This window comes from Heptranchias perlo, chromosome 1, assembly GCF_035084215.1.
Source record: "Heptranchias perlo isolate sHepPer1 chromosome 1, sHepPer1.hap1, whole genome shotgun sequence".
Lineage (NCBI taxonomy): Eukaryota > Metazoa > Chordata > Chondrichthyes > Hexanchiformes > Hexanchidae > Heptranchias > Heptranchias perlo.
In genome coordinates, this window is record NC_090325.1 from 162,747,631 (window position 1) to 162,760,149 (window position 12,519).

Below are 12,519 nucleotides of genomic sequence, written 5' to 3' on the forward strand. Positions count from 1 at the left end.
CCCAACTGTGGCCGAACCAGTGTTTTATAAAGGTTCAACATAACTTCCTTGCTTTTGCACTCTATGCCTCTATTTATAAAGCCCAGGATCCCGTATGCTTTTTTAACCGCTTTCTCAACCTGACCTGCCACCTTCAACGATTTGTGCACATATACCCTCAGGTGTCTCTGTTCCTGCGTCCCCTTTAGAATTGTACTATTTAGCTTTTATTGCCTCTCCTAATTCTTCCTGCCAAAATGTATCACTTCGCACTTCTCTGCGTTAAATTGCATCTGCCATGTGTCCACCCATTCCACCAATAAGAACATAAGAAATAGGAGCAGGAGTAGGCCAGTCGGCCCCTCAAGCCTGCTCCGCCATTCAATAAGATCGTGGCTGATCTGATCCTAACCTCAAATCGAAATTCATGTCCAATTTCCTGCCCGCTCCCCGTAACCCCTAATTCCCTTTACTTCTAGGAAACTGTCTATTTCTGTTTTAAATTTATTTAATGATGTAGCTTCCACAGCTTCCTGGGGCAGCAAATTCCACAGACCCACCACCCTCTGAGTGAAGAAGTTTCTCCTCATCTCAGTTTTGAAAGAGCAGCCCCTTATTCTAAGATTATGCCCCCTAGTTCTAGTTTCACCCATCCTTGGGAACATCCTTACCGCATCCCTCCGATCAAGCCCCTTCACAATCTTATATGTTTCAATAAGATCGCCTCTCATTCTTCTGAACTCCAATGAGTAGAGACCCAATCTACTCAACCTCTCCTCATATGTCCACCCCCTCATCCCCGGGATTAACCGAGTGAACCTTCTTTGTACTGCCTCGAGAGCAAGTATGTCTTTTCTTAAGTATGGACACCAAAACTGTATGCAGTATTCCAGGTGCGGTCTCACCAATACCCTATATAACTGCAGCAATACCTCCCTGTTTTTATATTCTATCCCCCTAGCAATAAAAGCCAACATTCCGTTGGCCTTCTTGATCACCTGCTGCACCTGCATACTAACTTTTTGATTTTCTTGCACTAGGACCCCCAGATCCCTTTATACTGCAGTACTTTCCAGTTTCTCAACATTGAGATAATAACTTGCTCTCCGATTTTTCCTGCCAAAGTGCATAACCTCACATTTTCCAATATTGTATTGCATCTGCCAAATCTCCGCCCACTCACCCAGCCTGTCTATATCCCCTTGTAGGTTTTTTATGTCCTCCTTGAAGTCTATTACTGTCCTCCTCACTGTTTACTACACTTCCACGTTTTGTGTCACCTGCGAATTTTGAAATTGTGCCCTGTACACCCATGTCCAAGTCATTAATAAAAAAAGCAGTGGTCCTAGTACCGACTTCTGGGGAACATCACTGTATACCTTTCTCCATTCCTAAAAACAACCGTTCACCACTACTCTCTGTTCCTGTCACTTAGCCAATTCCGTATCCATGCTGCCACTGCCCCTTTTATTCCATGGGCTTCAATTTTGCTGACATGCCTACTATGTGGCACTATATCAAACACCTTTTGAAAGTCCATATACACATCAACCGCATTGCCCTCATCAACCCCCTCAAAAAAAAACTCAATCAAGTTGGTTAAACACGATTTGCCTTTAACAAATCCATGCTGGCTTTCCTTTATTAATCCGCACTTGTCCAAGTGACTATTAATTTTGTCGCGGATTATCGTCTTTTAAAGCTCCCCCACCACCGAGGTTAAACTGACCGGCCTGCAGTAGCCAGGTTTATCCTTATACCCTTTTTTGAACAAGGGTGTAAAGTTTGCAGTCCTCTGTCACCACAGCCATATCTAAGGAGGATTGGAAGATTATGGCCAGCACCTCTGCAATTTCTACCCTTGCTTCCCTCAGCAACCTAGGATGCATCCAACCCGGATTGGGTGACTTATCTACTTTAAGTACAACCAGCCTTTCTAATACCTCCTCTATCAATTTTTAGCCTATCCAGCATCTCAACTACCTCTTTTACTGTGACTTTGGCAGCATCTTCTTCCTTGGGAAAGACCGATGCGAAGTACTCACTTAGTATCAACCATGCCCTCTGCCTGCATGTGTAGATCTCCTATTTTGGGCCCTAATTGGCCCCAACCCTCCTTACTACCCGTTTACTATTTATATGTCTATAGAAGACTTTTGGATTCCCTTTCATGTTAGCTGTTATTCTATTCTCATACTCTCTCTCTGCCCCATTTTTCATTTTTCATTTTTCACTTCTCTGTATCTTCTATTTTCATCCTGGTTCTTACTTGTATTATCAGCCTGACATCTGTCATACGCCCTCTTTTTCTGCTTCAACTTACCCGCTATCTCTTTCGTCTTCCAGGGAACTCTGGCTATGGTTGCCCTACCTTTCCCCCTCGTGGGAATGTACCTAGACTGCACCCAAACCATCTCCTCTTTAAAGGCTGCCCATTACAGTTTGCCTGCCAACCTTTCATTCCAATTTGCCTGGGCCAGATCTGCTCTCAACCCACTGAAATTGGCCCTCCTCCCCACTTCTCTTATAGTCCATATTCCATATTTTTCACCTCACAGTAATGTATTTGGCTTCCAGAAGATGTTTTATAACTCTTTTTGGAAGACTTGAAGACCAGAGATTAAACACAAATAAATTTATTTGAGCATCTTTCCAGTAGGGTTTTTATAGTGCCGAATTGCTTTAAAAGTTAGTTCTGTCCTGTTTACAATGCAAGGTGGTATTAACAATAGACTCCGAGGCAGGAAAAAAAAAATCATTTGCCCACCTGAGTGGCAGTTGTCTCCCCACTCCCCTCAGAGCGGTTTCATCATCAGGAACCTGTAGGGTACTTTCCCCAATAGGAAATGTTTGAGAAGGGAGGGGGTAAATTAACTTTAATATTTTTCTTCCCCCAAAACACCAGAATTAATTTTTGCCTTTCTTCGATTTTAATTTCGACTAGTTGTTGTGTACGGTGAGTCGAAGGATAGAGGCTGTCATTACATGTCTGTGATACCTGGTGAGGTCCTCCATGTTGCTCCTGCTGACTATTATCTCCAGTCTGCAGCTCTTGTGCCACCACTCCCCTTGATGTTCTTGCATTGTGCTGTTGAAGGCAAGCGTTACCGTAAGGCCACTACATGGCATGTTGACTGCTGTTAACATGTAATGCTTTGTAATATGACCCGTGGCGGGGGGGGGGGGGGGGGGTGTCGAGGAGCAAACATTTTTGAAAACAGCTTTAAGAATTGATGGAAGTTCTGATTGAAAGTACTCGCATGAAATTATTAAAATATAGGGACTGGAGAGCAGCCTGAATGGGGCCCAGGAATCCCAAAATATAAAATCGCAGCTTGCAAGAACAGACCGCAGCACAACAGAAGCTGAGCAGAGAATGAAAGACCAAAGTGTGAACCTGAAAGGGGTAAAATCCAAAAAAAAATGAAAACTTTACAAAATGGTAAGTGCTTGCTTGGAGGATGCAACAGCTTGTCAAAATTATTAAGTGCTCCACTGCAGGATCACTCACCTCTGTCTCCTTCCTGCTCAAGGTGTCAGCAGCAGTGGCTCAAAGTGCCAGCTCTTCCTGAGCACTTGCATCAAGTTACATCGAAACTACAGCAGAAACCGGCCATTCAGCCCAACTGGTCTATGCCCGCGATTATGCTGCATATGAGCCTCCTCCCTCCCTACTTCATCTAACCCTATCAGCATACCCCCTTCTATTTCTTTTTCCCTCATGTGCTTATCTAGTTTCCCCTTAAATGCATCTATGCTATTTGCCTCAACTACTCCTTGTGATAGTGTGTTCCCCATTCTTACCACTCTTTGGATAAAGAGGTTTCTCCTTAATTGCCTATTGGATTTATTAGTTGCTATTTTGTATTTATGACCTCTTGTTTTGGACTCCCCCCACAAGTGGAAATATTTTCTCTTGGTCTACTTTATCAAATCCTTTCATTATCTGAAAGTCCTCAATCAGGTCACCCATCAGTTTTTTTTTCTGGAGAGAAGAGCTCGAGCCTGTTCTGCCTTTCCTGATAAGTATATCCTCTTCTGGTATCATCATTGTGAATCTTTTTTGCACCCTCTCCAATGCATCTGTATCCTTTCTATAATATGGAGACCAGAGCTAAGCATAGTACTCCAAGTGTGGTCTAACCAAAGTTCTATACAAGTTTAACATAACTTCTCTGCTTTTCAATTCTGTCCCTCTAGAAATGAACCCCAGTGCTTGATTTGCCTTTTATGTTCTTAATAACCTGCGCCACTACTTTTGGTGATTTTTGTATCAGTATCCCTAGATCCCTTAGCACCTCTATCCCATTTAGACTTATCCAAGTAGTATGTGACCTCCTTATTCTTCCTACCAAAATGCACTACCCCACACTAATCTATATTGAAATTCATTTGCCAATTACACAGCCATTCTGCAAGTTTGTTAATGTCCTCTTGCATTGACACATTCTTCCTTTTGTATTGGCTACACCCCCCAATTTGGTGTCGTCTGCAAATTTTGAAATTGTACTTCCGATTTCCATGTTGTAAACTTCTATGATTCCCGAATCCAAATCGTTTATGTAAATTGTGAACAACAGTGGTCCCAGCAACAATCCATGTGGAACACCACTTCCCACTTTTTGCCAGTCTGAGTGCATACCCTTAACCCCTACTCTGTTTTCTGTTTTGTAGCCAACTTGCCAGGGGTCCCCTGACTTCACATGCTCTGACCTTAGTTATGAGTCTACAACGCGGTACCTTTATCGAAGGCCTTTTGAAAATCCAAATATATTACATCTACTGCATTACCCTTGTCTACTCTTTCTGTTACTTCAATACGGTTGGTCAAGCATGACTTTCCCTTCTGAAATCTGTGCTGACTATTATATTTTCGATCTCTGGATGTTTTTCTATTGCATCTTTTGAGTAAAGATTCCATTATCTTTCCTACCACCGATGTTAAGATAACTGGTCTATAAGTCCCTGGACTCGTTCTATCTCCCTTTTTAAATATAGAAATAACATTAGCTGCCTGCCAGTCCTCTGGCACTATTCCCTTTTCTAATGAATTTTTGTATGTAATAGTGCCTCTGCCATCTCCTCCCTAACTTCTTTTAATATTTGCGGATACAATCCATCCGGACCAGGGATTTTATCCTCTTTAGGTTCAATTATCTCTCCCCTTTCTATCAAATGTTTTTATACCTTTTTTGATCTCTTCTTCTAATGTAATTCCCAACCTTGATAGTCTCTCTGATAAATACTGAAGCAAATTAACTATTCACCCATTATTTCTGCCATTTCACTGTCGTTACCTGTGAGTTTATCTTGTGCCTCCCTTAGTGGCCCTATCCCTATTCTGATTTTTCTTTTATTTGTGTGTCTGTAGAATACGTTACTCTTTCTTTTTATAGTCCTTGATAATTTAATCTCGTAGCTCCTCTTTTCTTAATTGTCTTTTTGACTTCTTTCCTAACCTCTTCATATTCCCTTTCATCGCGCTCTCTTTTACTGTAAATGTACTTGTGTCTTTTTCTTTAGTTTCAATTTTCCCTTATCTCTTTATTCATCCATGGTGTTTCGTTATTGGCTAGTTTGTTCTTACTTTTTAGAGGAATATATTTCTCATGAAGTCTTGATCACAGTTTTAAATATTTCCCATTGCTGTTCTCTCTGCCTGTCAAAGTTTTTTTCCAATTTTCCTTCCCTAGTTCCATTCTCATCCCCTCAAAATTAGCTTTTTTCTAATCTATTACTTTGGTCTTTGTCTTACTTATGTCTTTCTCAGTCATTGTTTTAAACCTTATTATATTATGATTGCTATTGCCTAGATGTTCCCCTATGCTTATTTCTCTATCTGCTCTGGTTCATTACCCATTACTCGATCCAGCAGTGATTCTTCTCTTGTTGGGCTTCTCACATACTGCGTAAGAAAGGAGCCCTGTACACGCTGTAAAAACTCCATTCCCGTTTCCTCTTTTCCCCACCTCTTCTTGCCAGATTATTTGGGGGTGGTTGAAGTCTTCCATGATTATTATTTGATGCGTTTTACTCATTTCATAGATTTGCCTACATATTTCATCCTCCACTTCCCTTCCACTATTGGGTAGTCCGTATTAACGTGATCGATCCCTTCTCTCTTGTCTCAATCCATATAGATTCTGTTTCTATCTTAGTTACTAATGTCTCCTTTTTCTATTGCCATTATGTTGTCTCTAATTAGTAAAGTTACCCCACCCCCCTTTCCTTCCCTATCCTTTCTAAATACGTTACATCCTACAATATTTAACTGACAGCCCTGTCCCATATATAGCCAAGTTTCTGTTATCCCTATCACATCTGTCTCCTCACTATTAATTATTGCCCCCAGTTCCCCCGTTTTGTTTTGGATGCTGTGCACATTGGTGTACAGGCAATTTTGATTTGTTTTTACTGATTGTTCCCCTCCCTTTTCTTTTTAACAGTCATTTTGTACTTGTGTTCGATAACTGTAATTGTTCACTGACCATTTGTTACCTTAGATTGATTGGTCTAACCTTTACTCTCTTCCTAATTTTTCTTCAGACATATGTTATCTTTGCCAGATCACTCCCCTCATCTTACTTGTTTGAAGTCCTAGTGACAGCCCTATTTACCTTTCTGCTAGGTCACTGGTCCCGTTCCGGTTCAGGTGGAGCCTGTCCCAACGGTACAGATCCTTCTTATCCCAGTACTGGTGCCAGTGTCCCATGAATTGGAACCCCTCCTTCCCACACCAGTCTTTCAGCCACGCATTCTCCTTCCTGATCTCCCTATCCCTATGCCAATTAGCACATGGCTTGGGTAGTAATCCCGAGATAATCCAATAATCCCTGAGGCAAATGGTATGTTGGTCTTTATTGCAAGGGGGTTGGAGTACAAACATAAGGAAGTCTTGCTGCAATTGTACAGGGCTTTGATGAGACCACACCTGGATTACTGTGTACAGTTATGGTCTCCTTACCTAAGGAAGGATATACTTGCCTTAGAAGCGGTGCAACGAAGGTGCACTAGATTGATTCATGGGATGATGATGTCTTCTGAGGAGAGATTGAGTAGAATGGGCCTATACTCTCTGGAGTTTTTTGTATGTGAGGTGAACTCATTGAAACATATAAGATTCTGAGAGGCCTTGGCAGGGTAGATGCTGAGAGGATATTTCCCCTGGCTGGAGAGTCTAGAACTAGGGGGCATCGTCTCAGGGTAAGGGGTCGGCCATTTAGGACTGAGATGAGAAGTTTTATCACTGAGGGTTGTGAATCTTTGGAATTCTTTACCCCAGAGGGCTATGGATACTCAATCGTTGAGTGTATTCAAGATTGAGATTGATAGATTTTTGAACGCTAAGGGAATCCAAGAATATGGAGTTGAGGCAGAAGATCAACCATGATCTTATTGAATGGTGGAGCAGGCTCATGGGGCCGTATGGCCTACTCCTGCTCTTATTTCTTGTGTGAGGTCCTGCTTTTTAATTTAGTTCCTAGCTTCTGAAATTCTCTTAGCAGAACCTCCTCTTTTCTTCCCTATGTCATTGGCCCCAACACGGACCATGGCAACTGGATCTTCCCCCTTCCTTTCCAAGTTCCTCTCCAGTCGCTTCAAGATATTCTTTATCCTTGCACCAGGTAGGCAACACGCCCTTCTTCGTCGTCGCTGGGTCAAAATCCTGGAACTCTCTACCTAACAGCACTGTGGGAGAACCTTCACCACACGGACTGCAGTGGTTCAGCCCACATCCCATAAACGAATTTAAAAAAAACCTCCTGGTCGCAACTGCAGAGGATGCTATCTATTCCCCTAATTATCGAATCCCCTATGACTACAGCACTTGTATGCGGTTCTTTGCTGGGATGCCAAGTGCCACCAGGTCTGCTTCAGCCGTACGATTTCCACACAGAAAGCTAATGTCTTGTGGCAGTCGATGAAAAATAAAGTGAAAATCCTTGGTGCTGCACAGATGAGGAGGGAAACCGCTCCCAAGAATGAAACTGTAGTGCCTGTCCAAAGCGGGCCGGTGGTTGAGAGGCAGCATTGGATTTAGGGAAGTGGAGGTGAAGAGGCAGACTGGGGCCGCAGATGGAGCAACTGACCAGAATGGTGGTGTTGCTGCCATCAACTTGTGGGAAAAGAAATGTTTTTTGAAGCAGGAAGGGCAGTGAAAAAGAGGCATGGCAGCAAAGAGCGGGCTAATGGTGAAATAAAACTTATCATTGGACAAAGGTGGGACAGGAGTGCTACAAAAAAACATTATTTTTGCCAGGACACCAGGAAAACTCCCTGCTCCTCTCTGAATGTTGCCGAGATCTTTTACGTCCACCTGAGCAGGTAGACATGGCCTTGGTTTAACGTTTAATTTAAAAGACGGCATATCTGACAATACAGTACTGTACTTCAGTATGATTGATATTGCTTATTATTATTATTTTCTGGAGTCAAAGTAAAAGATGCCTAATTTGTCTTCAAATGTCATTTCAGGGTCCTTGCACAAGTGTCATGTGAACTTGCTACTCCGAAACTTAGTCGACCTACAGAAGGCATCATCTTCTTCAACTTGGAGCTCTCTCCAATGGCTTCTCCTGCGTTTGAACCTGGCAGGTTAGTCTGGCATGTAAACAACTGTGGAAGATTACAATTGTAAATAACTTTCCAGCAACCATTGAGTTTTTCCTTTTTGACACCAGAAGTGCTTTTTATATTTTTGAATACGGGAGAGGCTTTTGACACCTGATACACTAAAATTATTTTCTTTGTTCTTTTCTTCTCATTTTAACACATAATGTGATCCATTGTGTTACTGAAAATATTTGAATTGATGTATTAGCTGAAAGTGGGCATTCAGTTTTTATAAGCACACTCTCTTGTCCCAATCTTGGTGGTAATTGTCTTGGAGGTTGAAATATTTAGGTACGCAGCCACATGGCAGTTTCAAAACTGGTTATTTCAAGAGCTGAATGCTCCAATGTTTTATACAGTCTTGCTTAAGTTTATGGTATGTTAATTTGAATAGTGTGGCTCTCATTTACATGTTCCAGTTAAGGGTAACACAAAATGTGTACTTACTTTGTTTTTGAAAATGTCGACATCTTGCTGAGGCATGGTTTCATGGACACTTGCTGCTCTCTGGCACCTAGCCCAGGTTGCTATAATCATTTATGAGCCTTGACTGTGTGAGTCAGAGAGCTAAAGTCTACTGCTGTTAATTCAGATTATCTGATTCACTTTTTAGCACTAAATTCCTACTTTGCTGTGTTATTTATATTGTTTAATTTAAATTATTGGATAATTCAATTTTTTTTTTGTGCAAGAAACAACTTTACTCCATTTAACTATCGGGATCATCGTAGCCGAACAGGATCCTGCCTTGATCCAACGTCTTCACATCCCCCTTCAAAATCATTCCTAATTCAGAGAGATTTTCTTGTTGTAAATGTGGTTGTGAATCTTCATCAGACAAGGCTTTTTCCTGCATAACTGTCAGAAACTATAATCTTTATAGGAAGTGAATTAGTGATTATAATAATGGATGTAACTTTCTGCTGGGAAGACTGATTTATTGTGACAGCCGTTTCCCTATAGTAGGCTTGCATTTGAGCAAATCCTTGAAATGATCTCAGATCTAACTGTAGAAATGCAATGAAAGATCCAACGCCCTTTCGTTAAGTGAGTTTTGTTTTGCTTTGGGTAACACAATTAATAATCCAGTGCATTGATCTTGAGAGTTGATCAATGAACGTCTCCATATATTGAGAGTGGTAAAGGGAAATGTGGGCCCATTAAAGACAGATGTTGGCAAGAGTATAGTGCAAAATAAGGAAATTATAGACTTGTTATGAGTACTTTATATCTGCTTTCACAATGGACGAAGAGGACAAAATACCGGTACAAGGGAACCTTAAAAATAAGTCAAGGGGCGGAACTATAATGGAGTTTGATAGACAGGACCTGATGGGTTCCACCCCAGGATATTAAAAGAAATGGATAAGGAAATTGCAGATGCAATGTCATAATTTTCCAAAGCTCTCTAGGTTCAGGAATTGTGCCTTTTGGATTGGAAAATTGCAAATGTCACTCCAAACAGTAATGGAGATGTAGGGGAGGGCATTAAACAGGAAATTAGAGATGCATGCAAGAAGGGTACAACTATAATCATGGGTGATTTTAATCCACATATAGATTGGTCAAACCAAATTAGCAATAATACTGTGGGGGAGGAATTCCTGGAGTGTGTTTGTGATGGTTTTCTAGACCAATATGTTGAGGAACCAATCAGAGAACAGATGATCCTAGATGGGTATTATGCAATGAGAAAGGATTAATTAACAATCTTGTTGTGCGGGGTTCCTTAGGGAAGAGCGACCATAACATGATAGAATTCCTCATTTAAGATGGAGAGTGAAGTAGTTGAATCTAAATAAAGGAAATTACGAAAGTATGAGGTGCGAATTGGCTGATAGATTGGGGAACTTTACTAAAAGGGATGACGGTGGATAGGCAATGGCTAATATTTAAAGAACGTGTGCAGGAATTGCAACAATTATTCATTCCTGATTTGGATGAGAATTTAGGAGGCATGGTTAGTAAGTTTGCAGATGACACCAAGATTGGTGGCATTGTGGACAGTGAAGAACGTTATCTAGGATTGCAACGGGATCTTGATAAATTGGGCCAGTGGGCCGATGAATGGCAGATGGAGTTTAATTTAGATAAATGTGAGGTGATGCATTTTGGTAGATCGAATCGGGCCAGGACCTACTCCGTTAATGGTAGGGCGTTGGGGAGAGTTATAGAACAAAGAGATCAAGGAGTACAGGTTCATAGCTCCTTGAAAGTGGAGTCACAGGTGGATAGGGTGGTGAAGAAGGCATTCAGCATGCTTGGTTTCATTGGTCAGAACATTGAATACAGGAGTTGGGATGACTTGTTGAAGTTGTACAAGACATTAGTAAGGCCACACTTGGAATACTGTGTACAGTTCTGGTCACCCTATTATAGAAAGGATATTATTAAACTAGAAAGAGTGCAGAAAAGATTTACTAGGATGCTACCGTGACTTGATGGTTTGACTTATAGGGAGAGGTTGGATAGGCTGAGACTTTTTTCCCTGGAGAGTAGGAGGTTTCGGGGTGATCTTATAGAAGTCTATATAATAATAAGGTAGATAGTCAAAATCTTTTCCCAAAGGTAGGGGAGTCTATAACGAGGGGGCATAGATTTAAGGTGAGAGGGGAGAGATACAAAAGGGTCCAGAGGGGCAATTTTTTCACTCAAAGGGTGGTGAGTGTCTGGAACGAGCTGCCAGAGGCAGTAGTAGAGGCGAGTACAATTTTGTCTTTTATAAAGCATTTGGACAGTTACATGGGTAAGATGGGTATAGAGGCATATGGGCCAAGTGCAGGCAATTGGGACTAGCTTAGTGGTATAAACTGGGCGACATGGACATGTTGGGCCGAAGGGCCTGTTTCCATGTTGTAAACTTCTATGATTCTATCTGGCGCAAAAATAAAACAGGAAAGGTGGCTCAACCGTGGCTTACAAAAGAAATTAGGGATAGTATTCGATCCAAAGAGGAGACATATAAAATTGCCAGAAAAAGCGACAAGCCTGAGGATTGGGAGCAGTTCAGAATTCAGCAAAGGAGGACAAAGAGATTGATTAAGAGGGGAAAAGTAGAGTATGAGAGTAAACTAGCAGGAAACATAAAAACTGACTGTGAAAGCTTCTATAAATATGTCAAGAGAAAAAGATTAGTGAAGACAAATGTAGGTCCCTTACAGTCAGAAATGGGGGAAATTCTAATGGGGAACAAAGAAATGGCAGAACAATTAAACACATACTTTGGTTCTGTCGTCACAAAGGACACAAATAACCTGCCAGAAATGTTAGGGAACCAAGGTTCTAGTGAGAGGGAGGAACTGAAGGAAACCAGTATAAGTAAAATTTAAAAAAAATAGTACTAGGGAAATTAATGGGGCTAAAGGCTGACAAATCCCCAGGGCCTGATAATCTACATCCCAGAGTACTAAAGGAAATGGCCCTGGGATGTAGATTATCAGGCCCTAGGGGATGCATTGGTGGTCATCTTCCAAAATTCTATATACTCTGGAACAGTTCCTCCGGATTGGAGGGTGGCAAATGTAACCCCACTATTTTTAAAAAAGGAGGGAAAGGAAAAAACAGGGAATTACAGACCAGTTAGCCTAACATCAGTAGTGGGCAAAATGCTAGAGTCTATTATAAAAGATGTGATAACAGAACACTTGGAAGGCATTAACGGGATTGGACAAAGTCAGCATGGGTTTATGCTTGGGAAATCATGCTTAACAAATCTACTGGAGTTTTTTGAGGATGTAACTAGTAGAATAGATAGGGGAGATCCAGTGGATGTGGTGCATTTGGATTTTCAGAAGGCTTTTGATGTAGTCCCACACAAGAGGTTAGTGTGCAAAATTAAAGCACATGGGATTGGGGGGAATATACTGGCATGAATTGAGAATTGGTAGGAATAAACGGGTCTTTTTCCAGGTGGCAGACGGTGACTAG

At 41.4% G+C, this 12,519-nt stretch overlaps 1 protein-coding gene across 1 annotated transcript in view; it reads left to right on the forward strand.

Annotated features, from left to right (window-relative positions):
* exosc9 (exosome component 9) overlaps positions 1 to 12,519 on the forward strand; it is a 64,251-nt gene that overhangs the window by 11,030 nt on the left and 40,702 nt on the right. The window contains exon 3 of the mRNA XM_067993105.1: positions 8,455 to 8,574. Within this exon, the coding sequence (XP_067849206.1) occupies positions 8,455 to 8,574 (120 nt within the window). The remainder of the gene's footprint in view (positions 1 to 8,454; positions 8,575 to 12,519) is intronic.